Source organism: Panthera pardus, unplaced genomic scaffold (genome assembly GCF_024362965.1).
Source record: "Panthera pardus isolate Hobbes unplaced genomic scaffold, ASM2436296v1 HiC_scaffold_2, whole genome shotgun sequence".
NCBI lineage: Eukaryota > Metazoa > Chordata > Mammalia > Carnivora > Felidae > Panthera > Panthera pardus.
Genome location: NW_026526765.1, coordinates 140,956,731 through 140,984,708, shown reverse-complemented (window position 1 = coordinate 140,984,708; position 27,978 = coordinate 140,956,731). Strand labels below are relative to the sequence as shown.

General features: G+C 42.1%; 1 protein-coding gene across 7 annotated transcripts in view; it reads left to right on the top strand.

The window, feature by feature from the left end:
• TNFAIP8 (TNF alpha induced protein 8) overlaps nt 1–25,754 on the top strand; it is a 131,403-nt gene extending 105,649 nt beyond the window's left edge. For all 7 annotated transcript variants that reach the window (XM_019469582.2, XM_019469581.2, XM_019469580.2 and 4 more), the window contains exon 2: nt 24,112–25,754. In XM_019469582.2, coding sequence (XP_019325127.1) covers nt 24,112–24,677 — 566 coding nt within the window. In that variant the 3' untranslated portion in view covers nt 24,678–25,754. The remainder of the gene's footprint in view (nt 1–24,111) is intronic.
• Nucleotides 25,755–27,978: the final 2,224 nt, after the last annotated feature.

Below are 27,978 nucleotides of genomic sequence, written 5' to 3'. Positions count from 1 at the left end.
ACAGAATCCGAAGCAGGCTTCAGGCTCTGAGCTGTCAGCATAGAGCCCACTTGGGGCTTGAACCCACGAACTGCAAGATGACAACCTGAGCCAAAGTCAGACGCTTAATGAACTGAGCCACCCAGGCACCCCAGAACGCTACCATTTTGACAGATACCAGAAGGCTTTTCAGCGTCTTGTCACCTACAGCTCTTATTTCAAGACTTCACAGATAACTTCAGATCTTATTTTAAATAATGTAATTTTTCCCTCCCTTAATGGAAATACTGTTTCTCTTCTTTCTTTCTTGTCCTAAGCATCTTTCTTTGGTCTTAATTCTTAACACCATAGCATTTCATAGAAATGCTAAATTAGATACAACATGTATTAGATGAGACTGTCTCTAACAACAACAACAAAAAGTGTTTCTCTCTCCGAATCATGAACTTTGAGCAAGGGTTAGTCTTCAATGTGAAGACTCCAATTTGTTTTTCAAATAAGAGCATATGCCAGGGAATGATGATTTAAAATACAAAATGCATGTAAATGCTTTTCGATTCTTTGGGACAATGAGGCCTTATTTGCCAAGTTTAGAAATAAGTCATAAATCCATAAAGAACAAGGTTATGGTTACTATTCTTGGGTTGAAAGTGGCTGTGACTCAAGTTCTTTTTTTTTTTTTTAACGTTTATTTTTATTTTTTTTTTTTTTGAGACAGAGAGAGACAGAGCATGAACGGGGGAGGGTCAGAGAGAGGGAGACACAGAATCCGAAACAGGCTCCAGGCTCTGAGCTGTCAGCCCAGAGCCCGACGCGGGGCTCAAACTCACGGACCGCGAGATCATGACCTGAGTCGAAGTCGGCCGGCTAACCGACTGAGCCACCCAGGCGCCCCCTGACTCAAGTTCTTATTCTCCCATGCCTCCTCCCTGTTGTCTCCTGCTCTGTTATGAAGACTAAGGCAGGACAGGGGAACCTGGGTGGCTTAGTCGGTTGAACATCTGACTTTGGCTCAGGTCATGATCTCACAATTCACAAATTTGAGCCCTGCGTCGGGCTCTGTGCTGACAGTTCAGAGCCTGGAGTCTGCTTCCGATTCTGTGTCTCCCTCTCTCTCTCTGCCCTCCCCGGCTTGCGCTCTGTCTCTGTCTCTGTCTCTCTCTCTCTCTCTCTCTCTCTCTCTCACTCAAAGATAAGTAAACATTTAAAAAAAAAAAAAAAATGACTGGGGCACCTGGGTGGCTCAGTTGGTTGAGCGTCTGACTTTGGCTCAGGTCATGATCACAGTTTGTGAGTTCCAGCCCCGCATCAGGCTCTGTGCTGACAGCTTGGAGCCTGGAGCCTACTTCGGATTCTGTGTCTCCCTCTCTCTCTTTCTGCACCTCCCCAGCTCATGCTCGCACTCTGTCTCTGTCAAAAATAAATAAACTTTAAATAAATAAATAAATAAATAAATAAATAATGACTAATGTAAGACAGAGTAAGCAGTCCCTGCTATGATTTGGGTTAGAGCTTGATAAAAAAATCTAGTCTTTTGAAAATACAGGACTCCTGTATTTGTGCTTCAAATACCCTGTATCTGTTCTAGTAGGATGCTTTCAAAAGAAAAAGGGAAGTGTTTATACAAGCTGAATTTTCATTGAATAAAATGTTTCCTTAATCGAAACTGTTCATTTCCTCTGTCTTTGTAGTAATCAAGACTCTTGTAGTGGAAAGAATCTTCTAGTTTTTATGATGATGGGAATGTTGTAGGCAAACAGAAAATGTTTGATGACTAATGGAGTGTGAGAGTAGACATATGGTCCGGGGGTAGAATATTTTGCAGAATTAAAATCTCTGCTGTTCTCGTGAGATTTACAGATCATCCAAACATTGATGATGATCCATCATTTGTGCTTGCTGTCTCATTTTTAGGTACGGGGAGGTGTTGTACTTCATAGGTAGTTATGCCATGCATGGTTCCAGCAGCCAAATAAAACCAAGATGGACTGACTTTCAGAATGAACTGTGAATATGGGGGGTGTTTAAGAAGTCCTGGTAGGACCTTCTTCTTGCTGGTTCCCTTTGAAGCCATATAGGTGATGTTCAGTTTCCTAGCTGCTGTTTTGAACCACAATGGCCAGACCTTAGCTCAGCATAGACCCACGAGAGAGCTTTAACCAGACCAGGTCTGTTCAGGCTAATGGAGGCCATAACAGGGTAACTTCTTACTCTATTGAAAAATGATGGTAACTGGAGAGTTGTCTTTCGGATTGGGGCCAGATGGGCTTTATTATCAAAACACTTCCAGCACATCTTGTGGGGCAATGGAAAAAGGAGTGGTTTGGGTAGCCCTGGGTGTTTGAAATGCCTGCCTTTTTTTTTTTTTTTTTTTCCACTGCTTTTTTTGTTTGGCCACAGAAACATCTTTTTGTTTCACTTCATCAGAATTGTGTACCTCTTGGGTTCTTCCTGGGTTCCAGGCCTGGGACATGGATCAGCCCAGAGAAGCTTATTACTCTTAAGTCTACTTTAACATAAATAATTACTTTATTGGAATACGTACTTTAAAATAGGTACTTGATTGGGTGACAGGGAAAGAGGATAAATTCAGATGTGAAATTCTTTATGCTGAGTAAAGCAGGCCTTTAAACCTGATTTAATGCTTTTAACAATTAAAGCTCCAGCTTTCATTTATTAGTTTATACCTGGGAGATGAGAAATGGGCTTTATCAGGCTTTGACAGCAGATTAAAGACCTCAACCCTTTTTAAACCATCAACATACATGCTCTGAAGTTCTATCAAATTATGAGTGATAAAGGCAAGCTACTGGTCAAAATGATCTGAAATGTGCTTGACAAAAATCTTGCCTGTAAGACCAGAAGGGACCAAAGCAGTGGTCTTTCTAGGATTTGACCACCATTTTACAATGAGGCCAGAGACCAAGAAATAGCTGTTACTGAGACCTCTTCTGACCCAACACCAGCCTCCAGGCCTCTCCTCAGTACTCCTAATGATTTAAAAAAATATCTTAAAATATTTCAGATTCTTTACCCTCCATCAAAATGCAATGAGCCATAAGTCAGCTCAAGAAAAGATGGCCCAACCCTGACTCCTCAATACTTTGTTAGATGCCATTAAAACCTTAGAGAGCTGGGATATTATTAAGGCCTCCATTTGGAACCTGGAATCTTAATCCAAGAATTCTATAGCTTTTTTTTTCTTCCCATATCTAAGATTGCTCTGTTTTGTGATAATACCAATTTAATGCAAGAAAAATACTCATAGATGCTAGACACGTGTATTCAAGATTTAAATTCCTTTCGATGTCAGCTAGAATCTCTACACATTCATTTAAACTTGGTTTCTATATTTTGGTGGGGGCAGCATGTCAAGTAGTTTTATTTTACTCTGTAGGACGTAATGAAAAACATTTTTTTATTTTGATTCATCAGCAGGGAATATATAGCAGAATTCATTTTGGGTATTTGCTGTAGAATGTGCCCTGCATTGGAATGTGGGTGGAGTTCTGGCACTTGTGTATTCATATGTGTTGAGGGAATAAAGGTATAGAGAAACACGTGTTCACTGCCTATATAAAGACCAGCTGTACAGCTGATAGTTTAAAAATACTGTGTGAGACGACGTTTATGTCCAACAATAGCATCTGTTTCCTTCATTCCAAGGTCAACAAATGGCATTAAAGAGAGATTCTGAAAATGTAAGAGAGAGAGCTTTTTTTTTTTTTTTTTTTTTTTTGCCAAATCCATTAACTCTACTCACCAACCTTTTCGAAGCAGGAGTGTAAACTTAATGGCATAAATGGAAAATTAACAGGAGATAAGTTCAAGGGGGAAACTGGTTAGGGTAAGTTTTTAGATTTAGAAACTTACACCAATCATACACTTGGGACTTGATTCATCTTTTTCCCATTATCTATTGTCTGTTTACAATATACATTGTCTCCCATCTTGGAGATAAATCCATTATTATTTTTCTAAAATATCTTCTGCCTTGGGGCTCCTGGGTGGCTCAGTTGGTTAAGCGGCTGACTTCGGCTCAGGTCATGATCTCAAGGTCCATGAGTTCGAGCCACATCTGGCTCTGTGCCTACAGCTCGGAGGGTGCCTACCTCCCCACCCAGCAGCCCAGAGCCTGCTTCAGATTCTGTGTCTTCCTCTCTCTCCGCCCCTCCCCTGCTTGTGTTCTGTCTCTCTCTCTCTTTCTCTCTCTCTCTCAAAAATAAACATTAAAAAATAATAATAAAATAAAATATCTTCTGCCTTTTGCAGCAGTGAAGATATTAAAAATTATGTGAATAAGAAAATTTCAACGAAGTGTGTTGTCTTTCTCCTTAGACACAATATTTTAATTGCAGGTTCTGTTACATACTGAAGAACTTACTATAAAATAACTACTTGATATGATCAGTAATATTTCCCAAAGATCTGACCATAAGCCTTGCTAATCAGTTAAGTCAGTAAAATTATAGTCATGGCTTTATAAACTGAGTTTTAGTGGATCTCATAAGGCCTCCAATTTTTAGAAAATTACTCTAGATACCAGAGAAGTACAAATTGACCATCATAAGTTGTCTTTCATATTTTTTTTAAAGGTTTGGTTAGTTCACTCTGCTTTTATTTGCTTATGGGGATCTTTGTCCTATGTCCGTTAGCCAAGTTAACCCTGGTAGTGTGAACTGATTGGTCCCAGGCATGCATAACACCTAGAGTCATCATCCTACAAGGTGCTCAGCCCCTTTGCCCACTCCAGAAACAAAGCCTCACCACCTACCTCCCCACCCTCAGCCTGCTAGGCAAACTTCCTAACCTTTAAAACAAAAACTGACCTAAATACAATAGCTCTTACTTTTTAGCACACCAAGAATGACTTCCCCATAGTAGTTGTATTCAGTGTTTGTAATACCCCCAAATTTAAGACAGAACTAGGACATATTTCAGTTCATTTAGGAAACTGGTTTCCAGTTTTTAAAATCACCTCAAAACTCTCCCCACCAGGGAGTCAAAACCGCCACACGCCAGGAATCTGACCAGAAATCAGTTAACGCTGGTAGCCTTCACCAGAGAAGGACATTCCATGTGGAAGATCCATCCTGTATGCTTAAGCGGTTTTCAGTCTCCAGGAGCTGTTGGACCTACACATATGGAAGTACATGTGGGAGGACTGGCACATCCGGACTAGAGAGGTTGAAGAAGGGCTGTCTATGGCTGAATGGTTGGGCACAGCCCTTGAGATATGGATCGCGTTGGCAGGAGGCTTTGGAAAGGAGAGGCATGGGTTTGTTTTCCAAAGCACGGGACGTGTTCCATGCTTTGGAAAGCACTGGTGGTGCTCCAGTGACTGATTTGGGGAGGCTGCAGGCATAGGGTTAAGTCACCTCCAATCACATTACAAGATTAGTCCATTTCAGTTCCCTTCGAATACTTTGCATCATCCACAGGGAATGCCTGTATTTGAGGCTCTCTGACTTTTGCCACCTTACTCATGCTGACTCACCTCCTTTTGTATCATGCAGGTAGACAGGAGGCTCATGGTCTTCCACAGGCAATGACATCTGGTTAGAAATGAAGAGTATTTTTTTTCTCATCTAATTAATTTTTTTTTAATTTTTTTTTTAACGTTTATTTATTTTTGAGACAGAGAGAGACAGAGCATGAATGGGGGAGGGTCACAGAGAGAGGGAGACACAGCATCTGAAACAGGCTCCAGGCTCTGAGCTGTCAGCACAGAGCCTGACGCGGGGCTCGAACCCACGGACCGTGAGATCATGACCTGAGCCGAAGTTGGACGCTAAACTGACCAAGCCACCCAGGCGCCCCTCATCTAATTAATTTTTATAATTAATTTAACAATTAAAAATTTTTAAATTATTTTTATCATGACAATATGTGTAAGGGAGGAGTACCGGTCATCATTCACATAGTATATATGATTCTCTTTTCAAAAATATTATTTTGCAGGGCGGTGGGGGACGCCTGGGTGGCTCAGTTGGTTTTGACTTTGGAAGGTCCTGATTTCGCAGTTTGTGAGTTTGAGCCTTGCATTGGGCTCTGTGCTGACAGCTCAGAGTCTGGAGCCTGCTTCAGATTCTGTGTCTCCCTCTCACTCTGCTACTCCCCTGCTCACACTCTGTCTCTCTCTCTTCCTCTTAAAAATAAATAAACATTAAGAAAAATTTTTAATATTTTTTTAATAATATATTAAGTAGTCACAAGGAAATAAAATGCAGTAATAAGTAGAAAACAAAAACAAGTTGTAATGGTGGTCCTCGAGGGACACGGGTTTGATGTTACTAAGGTAAATATAGGATGGCTTTCCAGGTGAAAAGAGAGACTTCAGCAAAAATCTGGGGTGGGAAATACAGGCATTTTGAGGAAAAGGGGAATAAAGAAGTTTCTGGAAGCCCATAGATCCCTTGGAGCTTCAGAACTAGGTAGTCAAGCCTGCTTATCCTTGATTGCCAGCTCAGGGAACACAGAACTGTGAGCATTTGGGAATCTGCCAGAGTCACACCCTAGGCTGTCCTAAAAGTGATTCAGAGTGGCTTGAGTGCCTGATCATGTAAAGCAGGGGTGGCTAACTCATTTGCCTCGGGTCATTTCCTGGCCAGGTGATGAACTGTAGGGCCCGTTTCCCCCCAACGTTGAGCACCCCCCTCTCCCCACAATGTTGTCGGAAGTTCAGATTTTCCTTGAGAAGCTGGAAACATGAATTTCTTATGTCCGTGCTCCCAACTTTTACATGTTGTTCACTAATTGCAAAAAGGATTAAAACATTATGAGGTCCTATTTCAGGGCTGATGACAATGTCCTGGAAGGAGACAGTGGTGATGGTTTGCACAACATTGTGGATATAAGGAAAATCACTCTGTACAGTTTTACAATGGTGACAATGGTGAATTGTATGTGTTATGAATTTTATCTCCATTTTAAAAAGAAAGACGCATTGTGGAGACCCAACCAAAACATGTTACCAGCCCGACGTGTGTAATCTCTTCTTTAAATGAAGGAATTACTCCATGGGTGCCTGGGTGGCTCTGTGAGTTAAGTGTCCAACTCGAGATTTCCACTCAGGTCATGATGCCAGGATTGTAGGGTCGAGCCCTGCATGGAGCTCCGCACTGGGTGGGTAGCCTACTTAAGATTCTCTCTCTGCCTCTGCGCCTCTCCCCCCTGCTCGTGTGCACGCTCTCTCTCTCTCTCTCTCAAAAATAATAGATAAAGGAAGAAAGGAAGGAAGGGAGGGAGGGAGGAATTACTCTTTGCTACATTTGATAATTCCAGAATCACAAAGCACCTTTCCACAGAGGAGCCAGTGGCCAGGAGCTAAGGGGATCACCTTGAAACCCTTTGACCTCCAGGCCTCAGTGTTTCCACCTGTAGTCTCCACGGTTTCTTGCAATTCTAGAAACAGGACAGGTCATAGGCATGGTGAGAAGAGAAACAGCGACCTTAATTCTGGAGCGCCGAACTGTAGGGATGAAATGGCAAAGCTTCGAGAAGGTGGGGGCTGCCAGAGTATTTTAGAGAAGTGATTTATTTTGTTGCTAGTTGGCAACTAGTCGTAAAATTGGTAAGTTAGGTTGTTTGCCAAAGTTTATTTTACCCAAATATCTGCCATTAGGGAAGTAATCCATCTCCAGGACAGCAAGTTCATGTATTTAGAGAAACGTTTTTCAGTTCTTACAAAAGAATGACTGTATTGGTCTTTTTAGTTATTTTCTTTAACTGAAAAATGAGTTTAATATAGCAAGTATGTGTCATCAACATCAAAGGTTTATAATTATCCTGACATCACTATTTTGTCTCTGTGGTTTTCGGACAGCTTTATTATTTTTAATTCTAAATATAATTTTAAATTAGCTGATTTCAGGAAGGGTAAAATAGAAAGTTTGAAGGCTTTACAATAGGTCCTAACTTAATTTTCAACTCTTTCTTTCTTAATAAGCTACCAAAGACAAGTAGAGTTCATGCTTTTCAAAATTTCCAGTTTCTTTTACATTTATTCTAAAAAAGGGGGGCCTTTTTTCATTTTAAAAAGCAACCTCTACCCTAAAAACAGAATTATCTTACTATCTATGCAGAGTGTGGGTTATTTAGTAATTTGAAGTTCTAAATATTATCAAAAGATGATTATTTCAGATGCCTATTTTTGGTTATAAACTGACTCATTTAGAATAAACTTTTTCCAAGGGTTTACTTCACAATACTTGTTCTTAGGTAAGAGTATTTGAGATATGATTCCTAAGTAATAGTAATTGAATTCATTTATCATCTCATATTTTGCTTCACAGAAAAACAGTATTTCTTCCCCACTCCACCTGTATCTTTTTTCCCACCACCCCTCTTCAATAAAACCTGGCAATTTTTAAAGCCAGCAGATACATTGTAAAGAATAGTTGACTATTTATTACATGAAGAAATAAATAATCCCAAGGGTTTTACTTTCAGGGAAAATGGAAGCAAATAAACATGATATGAAAGAGTTTGCATTAAGAGTTAGAGACAGCATAGAACATTTTTTAATAATTTTTTAAAATGTTTATTTATTTATTTTGAGTGAGAAAGAGAGATAGAAAGTGAGCAGGGGAGGGGCAGAGAAAGAGGAGAGAGAGAGAATCCCAAGCAGGCTCTGCACTGTCGATAAACTCGCAAACCGTGAGATCATGACCTGAGAAGAAGTCAAGAGTCAGACACTTAATCGACTGAGCCACCCAGGCGCCCCCAGTATAGAACATTTCTGACTGGGTTAATCAATAAAGGCTTCAGAGAAGAGGTGATATTTGGGATGAACTGTAGGGGAATGGACAGGATTTCCCCCCAAGATGGCTCCCCCTTGCTTCCTTCATGTCTATGCTTGGTATCATCCTTTCAGAAAGGCCTTCCCCCAAGTACCCTGTATAAAATAAGTGTAGCTCCTCGAGTTCCCACTCCCCTCCTATTCCGCTCCAAAGCATGCGGACACACACACACACACACACACACACCCCTGAGTTTTTTTTCTAGCCCTTGTCACTACTGGACATTTTTATGCACATGTTATTGTGTGTCTTAAGTCTCCCTGTACTAGAATCTGTGCTTCTTGAGAGCAGGCACTTTCCCTGGCACACCGTAGGTGCTCCATAAAATGTGTTGAATGAATGAATGGATAAATGAGTGGAAAAGACTTTTCTGTTAAAAGTCTGTTTTCTGTGTAGAGCTCCAAACTGGTATGGAAAATCCAAGTTCAGCTTTCTCCCAGGACATCTTTAAATCTGGCAAATTCACCACCTCTCTGTGACCCAGTTAATAAATTCTACAGAAATAAGGACGGGGTGGGGATTTGTGGGTACAGTTGTAGCTTCCTGGAGCTTGTGACAAAATCACAAGTGTTATGAAAACAAGTCATTATTATTCTTAACCTTTCCACCATTTCCCCCAACAAGCCCTCCTTAGACATTCATTGGCTATCCATAATTTATATTTAAATACTTTCTAAAATCTGTAGGACTCACACATATCCTTCATTGTCTGACACTCAGGTACACCAATGGGCAGAGTTTCTAATTCCTAAAGAGCCAATAAGAGTTCTATAGATTGGCTCTGGGAATATAGCCATATTTATTTCTATGAGGAAGGAGTTGTCCACACAAAGGCTAGAGAGCATGGAAAGTGAATATAAATTTGTGGAGATGACCAAAGAGGTCTGTGGAAACTGGGAAGGGTGGTCTCCTTCTCAAGGAGGCAGCCATAATTTACTTCAAGATCATTGTTGCCGTGTGGGAATGTGGGCCATTTTAGTCAGATCTTATGATTGTTCAAAGATCAGAAACAGAGGAGCAGAGGAGAAAGGATTTGAAAGAAAGGTAGAAAGTACTTCATAGAGAGCTGAGTGCCAAGCTAGAAGTACCTTGCAATAAGCAGTAATGCTTCTAGAAACTTCTGAGGTTTTGTCAGGGTTTTATCCTAGAATTTCAAAGCTTCTGTATATCTTGATACTTGGAATCAGATGGTTCACCTTCAGGCCCAGCAAATCCCATCTTAACTGTTGGTTTACCATCAGTGGGATTTAGCCTCTAGGACACGGACATGGCTATAAAATGATTCACTAGCTTAACAGTTTAATACAGTTATAGGGGAAAAGTTTTGACAGGAATGTTGGGAAGCTATGCCAAGAGTCATATTTGAGAGATGCCCAAGCTGAGGCCAAGAGGTTACTCCTCCTAAAATACTCAAACAGATGGGTTTGGGATAGTTGCATAGAAGATTCCAGAACATTTGCTGTAGGGATTGAGTTAGCTAAATATGGTCACTTTTCCAAATAAAAGTGGCTGGTTATTCTGTATGTTTTGGCAAAGGACAGAGAAGAAAAGCAGGAGACAGAAAAAGAAAATGCATGTCTTTTATGTAGATAGATTCCTCTCCTTGAAAACAAAAAACATTTTACATCTCCCTGGCAGGGCTGTTTTTGTCCATGGAGTACAAGTCAGTTCATTTGTTAAGTGTTAGTATATGAAATTGAATTGATTTCCTGACACATCTTCATGAATTGCTGTAAAAAATATTGATGAGCCCCATGGAGCTCTGTCCATGCCAGCTCAAGGGCATATTTGAAGAATGCACAAGATGAATAGACATGCTACCTTAGTTGACAAGGATCATAATCAAGGAAGAGAAGATAGGAATTTAACTCTACCACAAGGCAGAAAGGCACATTAAAAGAAGAAGAGATTTATTCTCTGCATTGGATTTGGAGACATTATTCTGCCACTGGATTTGGAAAAGCTTCTTGGTAGAGGTGGTGTTTAAACTGACCTTTTATTGATTGATTGATTGATTGATGTATTTATTTATTTAAATGTTTATTTCTGAGAAAGAGAAAGATAGACAGAGCATGACTGGGGGAGGAGCAGAGAGAGAGGGAGACACAGACTCCAAAGCAGGCTCCAGGTTCTGAGCTGTCAGCACAGAGCCCAATGCGGGGCTGGAACTCACAAACCATGAGATCATGACCTGAGCTCGAAGTTGGATGCTTAATGGACTGAGCCACCCACGCGCCCCTAAACTGACCTTTTAAAGGATGAGCAGAGCTTTTTCAGGCAGGGTTGGAGGGAGAGGGTGAGGGAGGGTAGATGTATAGCTTTTCTTTGTTCTCTGTTGTGTAAGACCTGTGCTCCTTCTGTCTTTTCTGTTTCAAGAAGTTGCTTTGTCCTGGGAAGCAGACACGCTCTAAGAAGTAGGATTCTACAGCTGGCTGAGCAGCATCATGGCGTTTGATAGAAAATTCATAAACAATGAAAAGTACCTGAAATTCACTTTTCTTACAGAAGGTTGTGTGCTGTAGTCTGAAGCAGGGTACCTCCATTTTGCCACGTCCTCGGATAAGTCATTTGACTTCTGAATCGCGCTCTCTCATCTGGTCGCGTCAGGGTCCAGTAATAAGGACCAAACCAGAAAACTTTCATAAACATAAAAATCGTTACTGTGGAAAATATCTTGCAAACTGTTGAGCGCTACACAAATGTCAGCTATCATTTTGTTGTCTGCTGGTCCTTATTATTCAACCAGGAATAACCTGATGAGACCAGAAAGGGTATGTTGGCTGCTGATGCCAGTTTTAGGGGCTGGCTCAGGAATACAACTGCACTCCTGTGTGCTAGAGTTTAAAATCTGTTACTGGTTTTCTGAGCTCTGTGTGTGTCTACATATTCATCAGGGGTCAGGGCCTCTCGTGGGGTAGAGCTTGAGGGGTGGAAAAGGGTAGAAAAACCATGGAGCTGATTCAGAGGACTTTTCTCTATATTCCGGCAGAAGATTGGATTATATCAATAGTGGAAAGGTTTCGTGTCCTCAAGAAAATGTAAATAAACCCAGCTTAATTGAAAAGTCTTCGAGAGAAACATAACATATCTTAATCCAACATAATTAATAAGGAAGCATTCGTTTAATTGAAAAGAACAGTTCACTAAAGTCAGTTTTGTATAAATGCTTGTAGGACATTTTTATTTCATTTCAAACTGGTATGAGTAATAGAGTTAGGCCCTGTCCAAGTTTTGGTTTAAGTATCATGTAAGAGACACTAACTTTTCTGTTCTCTTGGATACATTATCAAAATTCTTTGAGGCTTTAATGTAATAAGCGCTATTCTTAAAACATTTTTTTTAGGGGCGCCTGGGTGGTTCAGTCAATTAAGCATTTGATTCTTGATTCCGGCTCTGGTCATGATCTCACAGTTTGTGAGTTCGAGCCCCACGTTGGGCTCCATGCTGACAATGCAGAGCCTGCTTGGGATTCTCTCCACCCCTCCCCACCCCCCCCCCCAAAGTAAATAAATAAACTTAAAAATTCTTTTTTCTCTGGATTGGGTGTACAAGTTCACATCTGTTTTTTGGCAAAACTTTTTTGAGAGGGAGTTAAATCCACTCATGATCTACTTGGAGTATGCCTTTGTGACCAAAGTCCGTCGGTTTGAACATTTTGAAGTATAACATTCTGGGAGGACACGTTAGTGCTCATACATGCAAACCACATAGGCTGCCTCATAAAATGCAACTTCTTAGACAGTAGTCCTCAGAATTCTGAGTCAGTAGGTAGGGCAGTCTGTACTTCTTTTTTTTTTTCTTCAATTTTTTTTAGCGTTTATTTTTGAGAGAGAGACCACATATGAACTGGTGAGAGAGAGAGAAAGAGAGGGAGACACAGAACCTGAAGCAGCTCCAGGCTCCGAGCTGTCAGCACAGAGCCTGATGCAGGGCGTGGACTCACAAACCGTGAGATCGTGACCTGAGTCGAAGTCAGACACTTAACCGACTGAGCCACCCAGGCGCCCCATGGCAGCTGGTACTTCTAAGAGGCCTCCAGATTCTTCTGATGCAAGCGGCCTGTGTCACAGTGCTGCCTCAGATACCTACGGTACGCGTCTTCTCCCTGCCAGGGCCCTCTTGAAAACAGAACAATTTGGAGTGGTGAGTTTTTCTGGCTTTGACAACACGCGTGTTATACATAGCTTGTGTTTTAAGTTTTTCTAAAATGTCTAGGGCCTACACCTATCTTTGGGCTTCTGACATGTAGGTATGCTGCTGGGCAGACTTGTTCATCCCCTTCCCAGAAGGGTGGGAGTTCTATAGATCAGCTCTGGAATATGGTCATGTTTATTTCTGTAAGGCAGAATCTTATTTTCCTTCCAGGTCAATATTTTGGGTCAGCCTTCTTTTGTGATGCCTTTCACAAACCTAGCGTCCCTGCATCATGCCACCCAGCAAAATTAATGTCCCCTCTGCTCCTGTTGCATGCCTACACGCTCCAATTGGAGAACTGATCGTGGTGCATTGTGGCCCCCCACCCCCACTCCATGTGCGTGCCTGGGGAGAAGGGAGCGTGTTATTTATCACTGAAACCACAGTATCTGATATATTATAAACACTCACCAGAAGTATTGTGGAATGATTCAGGTCTTTGGGTTGATCTTCTCACTTTATATGGCTCATTCTCATTATATCCTCATAAAAACCTTAGGGGTCCTCATTTGCAAATGAGGAAACAGAGGCATAGAGAGGTGAAGTAATTTGCCCTAGGGACATGGCACTCAGTGGCAGAGCCAGACTTCTGACCCAGACAGTATGACTCTGGAGTCCGTGCTCACATTGTCTGGTTTTGCCTGACTGCCTGTCTTGCCCTCTGCTATTTGCACAAGACCACTGTGAATCCATTCCAGAGGGATAACCAGACTCCAAGTCAATTTCGTAGCCAGTAATTTTCAGTGACCTTATCCTACAAATTTGTTAGTGGGTCCTTGGTATAATTAATTTGGAAAATTTGAGTAGATAAAGTGTTCCTTGACTGCACGCATCCTCCAGACTTTAATATTATTACCGCTCTTTGCGCATCCCAGAGGATATCTTAGTATATATACAACGTTTCCCAAACTTAACCAGAAAGAATTTTGTTCCCTGTAAGACATTTTTAAATGTTTGTTTATTTTTCAGAGAGCGAGCAATCGTGGAAGGGGCAGAGAGAGAGAGAGAGAGAGAGACAGACAGACAGACAGACAGACAGAATCTGAAGCAGGCTCCAGGCTCTGAGCTGTCAGCACAGAGCCTGACACAGGGCTGGAACCCACAGACCTCGATAGATCATGACCTGAGCCTAAGTGGGAGGATTAATAGACTGAGCCTCCCAGGCGCCCCAGCCCTTTCTTATTTAGTCTGGAGTGTCTTTGGTGCTTAAGTGCTTGGGTAGTCTTCAGTGAACACTTACTTCCCTGGGATAGTCCCAGATCTCTTGTCGTGGTGTAATTACCTATAGTGCTCTTTTCACAGGTATTTCATGTGGATGATAAACTGTGATTACCCTACTCATGACATTTGTTCCCATTAAATAAAGTCCTATGTTTCACACTCACTACCTTCTCATCCCTCACTGCATGATTCTTAGTGCTTTTGCCTGTTTAGGAAGAAGCAAAGGTAACAGCCATGTGCCTCTAGCATCTTACCATTGTGTATCAGAGTCTTACACGGAACTGTGGACACTTACACAGTTTGTCTGCCCTCACTCAAAAGTATTCCTTGGGGTGCCTGGGTGGTTCAGTCTGTTAAGTGTCCAACTTCGGCTCAGGTCTTGATCTCACGGTTCATGAGTTCAAGCCCTGCGTGGGGTTCTGTGCTGACAGCTCAGAGCCTGGGGCCTGCTTCGGATTCTGTGTCTCCCCCCGCCACCCCCCCGCCCCTCTCTCTCTCTCTCACCAGCTCATGCTCTGTCTCTCTCTCTCTCTCTTTCAAAAATAAATAAAAACATTAAAAAAATTTTTAAGTTGTGTTTCATAAGCATTGCATGCCTGTAAGATTTCTTCACACTACACAGTATCTATTCATGTATCTGTTTATCTATGCAGGGAAAAAACCCAACTCTGAAAGGATACCAGAAATCTAAGAATACTTGTTGCCTCTGGGAATCAGGAGTTGGGGGTTCGGACTGTGCTGTGGGTGGCAAAACAGGGAGAGACTTTTCACTTAATATATTTAAATTCTGGCTTTTGAACAATGTAAGCATTTCTTTGTTTTATACAATTATATTTTAGAATGTGTAAAAACTGCTCAGGATTTTCCCTGAAAATACAAGCTATTTCAAGCCCAACTGGGTTGATCTCCTTTATATGGAATTTTATTTCCTTCCCCCAAGGAGAACTGGTCTTGTGGTTTTGTTTTCTTTCGTTTCCTGTCCACTCTTTTCCTTTCCTTTCCTTTCCTTTCCTTTCCTTTCCTTTCCTTTCCTTTCCTTTCCTTTCCTTTCCTTTCCTTTCCTTTCCTTTCCTCTCCTCTCCTCTCCTCTCCTCTCCTCTCCTCTCCTCTCCTTTCCTCTCCTTTCCTTTCCTTTCCCTTTACTTAGCTAAATATATTAGGTCTTCCTATACCTTCAAGAAGTCTCTTTTAAAAAAAAATTTTTTTTAATGTTTATGTATTTTTGAGAGACAGAGAGACAGAACACAAGCGGGGGAGGGGCAGAGAGAGGGAGACACAGAATCCGAAGCAGGCTCCAGGCTCTGAGCTGTCAGCACAGAGCCTGATGTGGGACTTGAACTCACCAACAGCGAGATCATGACCTCAGCCGAAGTCGGATGCTCAGCCAACTGAGCCACCCAGGTGCCCCAAGAAGTCTCTTTTTCAAAGCTCTTGTAGGGGTGCCCTGGGTGACTCAGGTCATGACCTCACACTTCACGAGTTCAAGCCCCACATCAGGCTCTCTGCCGTCAGTGTGAAGCGGCTTCAGATCCTCTGTCTCCCTCTCTCTCTGTTCCTTTTCTGCTTGCACGTGTTCTGTCTCTCAAAACTAAATAAACATTAAGAAAAACAAAATCTCATGTAGTATAATGTAATTCTTGAGACAATAGCCTAGAGTCGGGCATATCTGAGTTCAAGCTCATCTCTTCCACTTACTAACCGTATGGCCTTGAGAAAGTAACTTAATTTCTCTGGACCTTGGTTACTTTATCTGTAAAATGGGGGCAATAACAACCTCTCTCTGCAAATCGTTCTGAAGCTTCAATGGGACAATGCAGATTTGGGGCAGTTCTGGGGATCGTGGAGTAAATGCTCCAAATATGCTGGCTAGCCAGTGGGTTCTCATGATCGTAAACCTCTCACTCTGACTTTGGGTAGCCACAAAATTCATTCTATTCTTGTGTCTTCTGTACTAATATTTACAATACTGACATTCTTTGGGATCTACTTCATATAAATATCACCAGACTTTCTTCCAATCCTGGTACTGGTGATCCTTGGCCAGTTGATGCCCTGCAGAAAGCAGTCAAGGCATCACATGACTCCTGCAGCAAATTCATCTCTGCAGAGGGGCAGAGATGAAGTCTAATATGAAGTTAAAGGGGTTGAGACTCAGGAAATTACAATTTCAATTTTAAAATCTTCATAAAACTAAGCCGCAGGAATAAAAGACACAGAGTGGATCCGAAAGTCATGATGAAGGGGTTCCAGAATTAAAGCAAGAAAAATAGCCCAAGATCACACAGGGAAAGGCTTCAGAGTGTTTTCTTCAGGACATAATTTCTTTTGCCTACAAATTTGGAAAATAGGGAACATAGGGAGATACGAGTAGAAAGAACACAGTGTGCGTAAACATTGGGTTTGAATCCCTGCTCCTCCATTTCAAATGATATGAAGTATAAGGGGACAAGGCTCTGTATTCATTTGTGATCATGAGCCTGGCATGCTGGTGGGTGTTTTCAAATTCGTAACTCATTAAATCTCACTCAAGCCATGCTACCTTGAAATGATGTCCCACTTAGCAGATGAGAAAACTGAGGTTCAAGGAATTAAATGACACTCAAGTTTACAACCCAAGACTCTTGACCTTGAGCCTTCTGTCTCCTTTTATGCTGCCCTGCCTTTGGGTGTCAGGTTGTCTGGGAGGCTTCACGAGCTCCCAGTGAGATACTGTGACTCTCTGGGGTAATCTTTTTGGCTGTTATGGGTTTTCACTTTGGCTTTATATTTGGTCCATTTCCTCTGCATCTGTTCCCTGTTGCACAACTTTGCGAGGGTGTTGACGCCATTTCTCCTCTTGTTTCTTTGTGGTAGCCTTCACTTCTGTTCTCCATTGACCAGTTTTTTTCTGGACAGAATACCCTGGCACTATCTATCAAAGTCCTTTCTAACAAGAGATTTAACACCTTAAAATAAAGAGAAATTCCCTGATGAAGTTTTAATATTTGTTAGATTTTTTTTAAATGTCATCATAGCAAAGAAAATGTGAGTTGTTATTAACTGAGGTCTCTGAAGTCTCTGTTTTCACACAATCATCTGGTATTTTGCATTTCTCAGCTACATATTTCTTCCAGAAGGAGTTGATTAATTTTGACCAAATGTGATTCAGTATTCGAAAGCAACAGAATGCACTCGGAGTTTATTTAGATTGTTGAACCTATGGGGAAGGCTGTTCTGTGCCAGGCATTGTGGAAGATACTGCCATGGGGTCTATGTCCATTAATTTTGGAACAATCCCGAGAAGCGGGCATCATGATTCTTATCTTGTGGGTGGGGAAACTGAGTCTCAGCTGTATCCCTGAGCAGTAGGGCAGTTCTGGAACCATTATTATAGAATATTTGAGCTTTTATAAGTACACTCTTCTTTTCAAGGCCCTTGACAGAATAACTTGCCACAGGAAATGTATAGTAATTCTCTCTAGTATGCTAGAGGTTTACGCTGCCATTTTTCTATTTTAAGTGGTTTTGATGCAAAAATTCTAATATGTAATGAAGGTTTTCTTTAAGATGGTAAAATCCTGGGGCACCTGGGTGGCTCAGTCGGTTAAGTGTCTGACTTTGGCTCAGGTCATGAACTCACAGTTTGTGAGTTCGAGTCCCGCATCAGGCTCTGTGCTGACAGCTCAGAGCCTGGAGCCTGCTTTGGATTCTGTGTCTCCCTCTCTCTGTGCCCCTCACCTGCTTGCTCACTCGCTCTTTCTCTCTCTCTCTCTTTCTCAAAAATAAAATAAAACAACAACAACAACAAAAAAAGAAGGTAAACTCCTGACTCTCCAACAAATACAAAATGGGCACGCCAAAGATTTTACAGAGCTCGCTAATGAATGAGGAACCAGTAAGCCCTTATGATTGGTTCAGGAGAATCCCCAGGACAACACAGGCAAACGAGAAAATGAATTATCAGTTGTGCCTCCACTTGACAAAATGTATTTGTATGTCTATGGACAAGAGTCATTTACAATACTACCCGTCTTCTACAACTTACGGAGTTGTAAAGTATCTGAGTGCAGAACGAAAAAAGGAATCTGGGACAGGGTGCTTTATGGTTGCTGGCTCTCCACTGAAAAGCCACCCAGTGTTGTTTTTGTTTTTTTGTTTTTTCCCTTTTTTGGCTCATTTTCCCTTGCATTTGTCTTCTTTATCATGTTACCTTTTAATTTTTTTTAATGTTTATTTATTTGAGGGGGGGTGAGTGGCAGAGAGAGACAGGGACAGAGAATCCCAAGTGGGCTGTGTGCTGACAGCAGAGAGCCCCATGCGGGACTGGAACCCACGAACCATGAGATCATGACCTGAGTTGAAGTCGGACACTTAACTGACTGAGCCACCCAGGCACCCTCACTTTTAAAGTGACCATGTACTCTTTTGGAAGTGGTAGGAGACCCAGAGTAAATGAGTTAGCCTGTCTGCATGATGGTGCATACTCTTGGCGTTTAGCCCCTTGGAGTCAGGAAGATGCATAGATACCAGAATTTGCGGTTAGTTTCGGGTGAAGGACCCTAGATGTACTGATTCGTGTCAGGGCCTCTGTCCATGTGACCGAAAGCTGACGTGCCGGTTAAGGTGCCTGGCGCTTGACCCTTTCTCTCTGGGCAATGTTGCCTCGAGTTTACAGTCATGGTCCCTCCACAGGGGCAGCCCCTTCTGAGAGTGGGAATCTTGGTGGCTTCTGCTCCCTGGGACCCTTCCCCCCCCGCCCCCCCGCACCCCACCGTTTCCCCAACCCTGCCCTTTCTTTTCTTTCTTTCTGTTTCCCCCTTTGGGATTTTTTGAGTGCAGAGGCTGGTGTCACAGATACCTCACCAACCATTCCAGTCATTCCTCGATTGTTCCCTGGAGTGCTCCCAGATCCCAGCGGAGGGAGGTCCACTCTTAGCCTGTTGACTTCTTGTGACACTGTGTACCACTTATTGTGGCCACTTCCCTATCCCAGTGCTTTTTACTAAGTCCCATTTAGACTTGGAGTTATTCAGGTGCAAGAGAGCTAAGGTTTTATATATTTGTTTAAAGAACTTTTATTAACAGCCCACAACAGCCAGACATGCTCTCTAAATTGTTTTCTTTTCCATCTTTCCTAAGACTGGGCCCACAGGATCGCATTTTAACTAGGCGGGAATTAGAAATGGCATACATGTACATCTGTAGTCACTGCTTAAAAGTTCCAAGTATAACAAATTGGATAGGTGAAGAAATTATTTATTTGCTAGTGAGGTTGTAAAGTTAGTTGGGCGCTTTACTGTGTTAGCAATTTCTCAGTTGGAATAATGTTATGGGGAACTTTTGTTAATTTCAGAAAACTATGGGTTTTCATTAGTTAAATCTTATGAAAAGTTTTGTTTTTATTTTTGCCTTTCAAGCACTTTTTTCTCCTTCCCTAGAGGGGTCAGTATATTTTTACCATCAATGTTTATCTCCAAATTTTTAACTGTTGATGCTAAAACCAGGATTCCCTGAATATCACTTTGCTTTACAGCAAACATTGCTGAAATGGTTGATGTTGTTAAACCAAGAAAGGAAATACAGCGATATAGAGGAAGGGCAGAAAGAGAAGTAGGTATAAAATAACATTTACACCCCTTACTATGCAACAGTCTTAATAGTGTCAGTCCTTTGTATGTTTTTGATATATGGCATTGTTTTTCTTTTTCTTTTTTCACATTTATTTATTTTGAGAGAGAGAGTGGAGGAGGGGTAGAGAGGGGGGTCCAGGATCCAAACTGGGCTCTGTGCTGACAGCAGAGAGCCCGATACAGGGTTTGAACCCACATACTGAGATCTTGACCTGAGCCAAAGTTGGATGCTCAACCGACTGAGCCACCCAGTCTCCCATTCTTTTTCTTTTTCTTTTTCTTTTTTTTTTAAGTTTGTTTATTCATTTTGAAAGAGAAACAGAGAGAGCAAGTGGGGAAGGGACAGAGAGAGAGGGAGAGAGAGAATCCCAAGCAGACTGCATGCTATCAGAGCAGAGCCCGATGCGGGGCTTGACCCCATGAAGCATGATATGACCTCAGCTGAAACCAAGAGTCAGACGCTTAACTGACTGAGCCACCCAGGTGTCCCAAGGCATCATTTTTCATTAGACGAAGATGTACACGTATATTTTCAAACACAGGCGAATTCATCTTGATAAAACATTGAAACCATATTTTCAGCGCCTTCTCCTGTGAGAACACCTCCTTTCACCTCTTAGCTGCTTCCCAGTACGTACCTTTGGTCCATCCCTCTTACCCATTTAAACATAGATCCCTTCAGAGGAAGAAGTGGCCCTGTGTCTAATCTTCCTCAGTAGCCAGATGTAGCAGATGCAAGTGAGAACCATTGCCTTGGCTTTTATGCTAAATATTTGTTTGATTGTCCTGCGGTGTTTTCTCATTGTGCACAGCAGATCTGTTCTCTTTTAAAAAGAGTGATTGATGGCGGTGAGAGAAACCACACTCTTGAAAGCAAGAGAAGAAAACCACCTGGTGAGCTAGGTAAAATAAATACCTGTTTTGTTCTAGCTTCTAAAACAAACAAACAAACAAACAACCCTTCACATATGTATTTAAAACCCTCGTTTTACAGGCCACCCTGTTTTCATAGGGAAGTATCTCAGTGGAGTGAAGGGAGGGAGGGCAAATCGGCTTCTGCTTCTACCAGAAGCTCCATACACCAGGCACCCGTGTATATGCGTGTATCACCTTATCTCTCAAAGAGCTTGGGTTCTAGGGAGGACAGAGGCAGACAACCACAATGTAGGCAAATGAGGAGGATTTCAGAAACAAGGGAGTGTGATGGTCAGCAAAGACTTGAGGTCAGCATCTGTTCCTAATTTCCATTTTCAAAAGCTCTGACTGCTGCACGAGAAGAGGTTGGAAAGGGGTTTGGACGAGCCTGGTGTCTGTGGAGATGGAGGCAAGTGGGGGAAGGCAGAGTGGGAAGCTCTTGGTAACGGACTGGGCTAGAGAGAGGATGGTATGGCGCATGACAGCCAGACCGCCGACTTGAGCAAAGGGATGCAAGTGATGCTTTTTGTGAAGATAGAAAAGAATGAAGGAGGAACACTTCGGGGCCACCCAGGGAATCAAGGATTCGGTTTTAGACGTGGTGCATTTGAAATGGCTGCAAAACAGCCCAGAGTAAGGAAAGCCCTGAATGCATTTGCAAAATGAGTCCGGGAACGAGGTCAGAGTGAGTTATAAGTGTGGGAGTTGCTGGCACCTGGGTGGTATCTGAAGCCACAGGAGTGGATGAGATCACACTGGGCTGAGGGTAGAGCAAAAGAAAAAACGTGGTCCAGGACTAGCTCTGAGATATCCCAGGCCTTGAAGGAGCTCGAAGAGGATGTGAAACTGACAAATGAGCCTGAGCAGGAATAGCTAAAGGCAATTAATTTGCAAGGGGGTAAAAAATCCTATTTCATGATCACAGACCACACAGCCCTGGCCAGCAGCTCTCAGCCACAACCCCAGTTGGCTCCAAAGAAGCCTTCACTAATGCTAGAACGGAAATCCACTGTGTGCCTGTCTGCCCTGCACGGGACGGGGGAAAACGAGCTTCAGCCTCCCTTTAAGAGAGGACTGAGCTGGCTATAACCCAAAGAATAAAATGAAAGTAGGAAGTGGCTGCTGTGTTTCTAGAACAGGGCTTGCAGTTCCTCTGGGGCAACTAGGAAAGCCTCAGAACTCAGCTTTGCTGTCTCGGTTGAGACTTTGTTACCAAAGTAACAAATGGGGAGCAATTTTGCTCTGCTGGCAATGACCTTGCTTTTCACACTTTCTCTTGTGGGAGGTTCAAGTGCTACATCACAGAGTTTTGCTCTTTATGTTTGACATCAAATGGCACATTTACATTTAATAAGCAAAGTAGCTCAGAGGAGGTGCAAACTTCTAAGTCCAGTCTTAGAGAAAGGGGGGGGGCAGAGGATTTTTACTCCTCTCTCTCTGGTTCCAGTGATTGAGTCATATACACTGTTTCCATCAAATAGACATTGCAGTAAATCCCACAGAGGTAGCCTGGGTCACATCCTGAGGATTAAACACAGAATAACCTTTCTACTTCACATAAAATAAGTTTCTGAAATCCTGTTATTTGCTATGGATCTGAAGTTTGGGGGCTATCCCTTCCTGTATAAATCAGGTTTATTTGTTGAAGGTCCATACCATAAATTCTGTCATGGAAGGTGGTCGCTGGTCTTGATGTGGTAATATTAACTACATGTGTGGCATTTATTTCGATGCAAATTATTTAATGTAGATTAACTCGTACACACTTTTGCAAACCTTTAGGAATAGAACTGGGCTTAACTGATGAGAATATAACACAACTTGGAAACCTTCACATACTGGCTGTTTCGCATGCTTTTTCACTTTCCTTTTCTTTCTCAAAATATATTTCACTTCTTCTTCCACAGTTTCAGATCATGTTTCAGACGTTTAAATATCGACATTGGTGAAGGCACTGCTTCTCGTTCAGTGAAGGCTTTCTTTCAGGACTTATGGCCCTGTGTATTTATAAGAGACGTTCTAGTGATTACGAACCACTTCATGCCGCCTAGAATATATCCCAGAGCTGGCCCAAATGTCACATCTAACGTGGCAGTGCCATACTGAGAGAGACACTCTTCTTATATACCCTTCCAGCCTGGATTAGGGAGTGGCCGCCTTTTTGCTTTCTGCCCCTAGCCTGTCCACACTAGAAATAATTGTGTATCACTGATGCCCTGACTATTTAGGTGAAAGACTAAACTTGGTTTGAGGAGTAAACATGTACTGAGCATTTTCACTGACCGGCTGTAAGCTGGGAGCATAATACAGTGTTTCATTAATAGTTAATATGCACAACTATTGTTATGTGTTCCCTGTCAAATTCAGTTATGATCATTTCAAAAGCAAACTCTAAGCATCAGCTTTTTCAAAGCTCCATGTTATTCATGGAGTCCATTTCATTAGCTCATAAAAGTGTAGTTATTTCCTCATAATGTATAAACGATGTGTAAACGTTTAAAGGGAACGAACAATGGCCGATCATCAGAAACAGCAAGTGACAATGAGCCCTCCAAGGAATATTCTTTTCTAAGACTCAACGCCTGGAAGTTGAAACTCAGGGCCCTTAGGATCACCAAACTGGTAGGGGCGGGCCAGCATCTCAGGAAATTTGACTTTTTGCAGCTGAAGTTTAAAACAGGGCTCTCCTTTTGATTTGCTTCCATGAATTTGCTACTTTCCTCAGTGTGGCTTTGCTCTTTATCCTTCTTTACATGTAAAGGGGGCTCTTTAAACTGTTCTTGGCGAGGGGCGCCTGGGTGGCTCAGTCGGTTAAGCGGGCGACTTCGACTCAGGTCATGATCTTGTGGTTCGTGACTTCGGGCCCCGTGTCGGGCTCTGTGCTGATGGCCTGGAGCCTGCTTCGGGTTCTGGGTCTCCCTCTCTCCCTGTTCCTCCCCCGCTTGCACTCTGTCTCTCTCACAAAAATAAATAAAGATTAAAAAAAAATTAATTGTTCTTGGTGACTGGTGCCCAGAGGACAGTTGCGGGGTTAATTTTATATTTTGAGGGGTTTCTTATAAAATTAAATTGGGGGGAAATTGTGTAAAAACTGGTTCATGAGACGTACCATTTTTATAATCAGAAAAAGTTATCTTTGGAAAGGTTGCCCCCTTCAACTGCTAAACCAAGTAGTGAGTGTATAGCCAAAGGCATAAAACACTTGAGTTGCAAGAGACCTTAAAGATTATGCACGGCAACCCGTTCATTTCGTGAGCGCCCAGAAGTGTAGTGAGATCTTTCGTTCTTTTCTGAACGGAAACAAACGTCAGCGGATGGGAGGCAACCACACCATGGGCAAATGAGAAGGAAAGTAGTCCTTAATATCTGTGTTGTAATTTGCTTCCTTTCAGTGGCCACAGATGTCTTCAATTCCAAAAACCTGGCCGTGCAGGCGCAGAAGAAGATCTTGGGGAAAATGGTGTCCAAATCCATCGCCACCACCCTCATCGACGACACGAGCAGCGAAGTCCTGGATGAGCTCTACCGAGTGACCAAAGAGTACACCCAGAACAAGAAAGAGGCGGAGAAGATCATCAAGAACCTCATCAAAACAGTCATCAAGCTGGCCATTCTCTACAGGAACAACCAGTTTAATCAAGATGAGCTGGCACTGATGGAGAAATTTAAGAAGAAGGTTCACCAGCTCGCCATGACCGTGGTCAGCTTCCATCAGGTGGAGTACACCTTTGACCGCAACGTGTTATCCCGGCTGCTGAATGAATGCAGAGAGCTGCTGCACCAGATCATCCAGCGTCACCTCACTGCCAAGTCACACGGACGGGTTAATAACGTCTTCGACCATTTCTCAGATTGCGATTTTTTAGCTGCCTTATATAACCCCTTTGGAAATTTCAAGCCCCACCTACAAAAACTCTGTGACGGCGTGAACAAAATGCTGGATGAGGAGAACATTTGAGCGTATGAGCGAAGACTGACTGCTCGTGATTTATTTGAAAATGGAGCACTGCTGATGTATGAAGGAAAAAAGAATTTTTTTTTTTTTTTTTTTTTTTTTTTAAGATTACACATGGTTCAGAAAGACATTGGCCAATTCGGTTGGTAGACGTTAGTGGTAATGTCTTATGTGGCTTGTTTTATTGGAAGAAAAGCATAGTGCCAAAAATTCTGGTGAAAGGCTCCCTAATGGTTGACAGATCGTGGGAAAAGTGTATGATGCAAATATAGAGTCATACAAAGATGAATATGTATGGCTCTGAACCTCAAGACATCTATTTTAGGGCAATTAATAGCACATTGGATATTTCTAACGTGTATAGTTATGTATTTTGATTCACTATTATTCCTTACTATGTGTACGTACCTCTGTTAAGAAGCCGAGGTCTTTCTCTCGCTCTCATTTTTCCTTTTGAAACAATTTCATTTGCGAGTTTACCTTTGGTTAAACATTCTTGCATTAAAGATTGTGTCACTGACGTTCAAGAATTAAGTCTTCATGGAGAATTAAGACACTCAAGAATTAAGGCGGTCAAAGGGAACCCTCAGAAAAATTGAAAAACGGCTTCTCTGAAGTCAGTATTGTAGGAACCAACTGTATGTGACATCACGAATAATGTCTGCTATACGAATACGCTTCTGGAGTTGAGTCCTGTTTTTTAGTACCAACAGTGCTACATCCGAAACGTGGTAATTCTTGAAAATGTGCTGGTGGCATCTCTATTTTTAGTACCCATTTTCGATGTGAGAGTCACAGAGGAAAATCTAGGTGGTTCCTGTAAAAGTTAAGTGGTATTAAGACAGTTACAATAATCTTTATTTTAGAGAGGAGCCCGTCAAAATAATGTAGGGGGATAAGGGCCAAAAAGGAGGAAAGCATATTGCTGTGGCATGTGAGAATGGAAATAAAAGGCATTTCAATGTTTAATAAGGTTTGATAGGTAAATAAAGAATGTCACTTTTTTATTTAACTATAAGGTTTTTGCTATTTTGTTATTTGCTATTTTGATGAGTAAACCAAAGAATATGTGCATTCTAAGCAGTTTGTGTGTTGTTTGTATATAATTTTGTGTGTGTGAATGATAAAGTAAGCATCTTATTTAAAAAAAATTTTTTTAAGTTTATTTATTTTTGGGAGAGAGAGAGCAAAGCAGAGGAGGGGCAGAGAGAGAGGAAGACACAGAATCTGAAGCAGGCTCCAGGCTCTGAGCTGTCAGCACAGAGCCTGAGATAGGGCTTGAACCTATGAACTGTGAGATCATGATCTGAGGCAAAGGCAGGGACTTAACCGACTGAGCCACCCAGGCACCCCAGCATCTTCTTATTTTATAAAAAAGAAATGGAAACCTACTGGCCAACTATCAGGAAATAACAGACTTAAGTACCAGTCCTAAATATTTGCATCGTCACTGTGTCTGTGATTGAGTGTACTCTTTTGCCTTGAATTTGCCTGCCTCCCAGAACAGTGACATTAAAATAGTAGTTCACCGGGAAAGGTCCCACAACTTAAAAATTCCAGAGGTTGAGATCTGCTTGAACCCACTCCAGCCTGAAGGAGGAGGGCCATTTCCCTGAGTCCCTCGTGTGCTTGTCCAAGACCGGCAGCAGAGGCAACGTGTCTCCTTGTTTGATATTAAATCCTTGACACCAAGATTAGAACTGAAATGACCGTTCTCACATCGCCAAGCGGGTAGGTGATTTTGAGATGTTATAGCAATAGCATAGCGACTGCAGAAATGACCCCTTCTGCTTCATAACCTGCTAAGTTGCATGTAAGTTTCGTTCAGCAGCCTTCCATGGCCTTCCTCACGCGATCTTACTTCTGGCCTCTGCTTTCCTTACACGGGAAGGGAGTGTGGTCTTCAAGAGCTCCTGATTTAGTGCTTCTCTGTTCTCTACCAGTTCTTCCTCAGCAGAGGCATGCAAAATGGAATGGCTTGGCCGTTGTAGGCTATTTCTTGCTCATCTCTAGCTGTGGACAGGACCCACCGGAGAGAGGATAAGGATACATTTAGATCCGTCTGGGCACATTTTAGATCATAAAATTGTGCCTGCAGGCCAGTCATCAAATGTGCTTGAGGGAGGGAGCGAGCAACCCTTCATCTCACACAGAAGGCAGCGAGGACTCTCCAGAAGGAGGGAGTCCTGTTAGCTGCCATTTCAGTATCATGTTCTGGAGGGAGCTCATCTCCTTACCAATCTTGTGCCTGTCTGGAAGGATGCCTTAGGGATGAGCTACAAAGTCTTTTTTTGTTTTAGATTAAAAAAAAATTTTTTTTAATTTATTTATTTTGAGAGAGAGCGAGAGATGAGCAGGGGAGGGGCAAAGAGAGAGGGAGAGATGGAGAGAGAATCCCAAGCAGGCTCCACACCATCAGCACGGAGTCCAATGCAGGGCTCGAACTCATGAACCATGAGATCATGGCCTGAGCCAAAACCAAGAGTCAGGCCCTTAACTGACTGAGCCACCCAGGTGCCCCAGCTACAAAGTCTTGATCTGTAAGTTCATTTCTGATGCAACCAGACTCCCCTATGCATGAATTTAGTTTTGGGGAAGGGTTGGAAAGGCTGGAAAGAATCCAAATATGCTCAAGATGGATAATTCTGAGCCAAGTTAATAGTCATTTGAGGGCCTTAAGAACATTTTTAAAAATTGAGTGTTTTACATTTTAGAAAAAAATCATGAATTGTGTTAGAAATTGATTTTTCAAAATTTCATGCTGATGGCTTTTCTGCAAATATTATGAGTTAATATAATATAAGTGAGTGATAATATTAGGTGTTAACAGAGTGATTATTAGGTTCCAGCACACAGATGAGGAAACTACAAGAGAAATTAAGGAATTGCCCAAGTTCACTTAGACTATTAAGTGTCAAAACCGGGATATCTATAAAACCCTATTTTTCTTTAAATATGGTATGGGTAAAGACATTTCTAGAAACATCTTTGCTTCAGACAACAATGGGCAGTGTGCTTCTGAAATGGTTTTTCACATAGTGACATATGAGACTGTACTTAAATCATGTAGGTCTGATCTATTAAGATCTGGGTATGATCAGAGACATTTGTGAACTTTTCAATACAGCTTCCAATTTGGAGACTTCTCATAGCTCAAATTTCAGTCCCCTCCAGAACTTCAATTCAAGGTGCTCACAACCAACGATGATCCGTGGGGTACAGTGTGCGCCTCCCCTGAGGCAGTCTTTCCATGGTTGAGAAGGGCACTTTATGTGCCCACAACCAAGACAGAAGCAACCTTCAC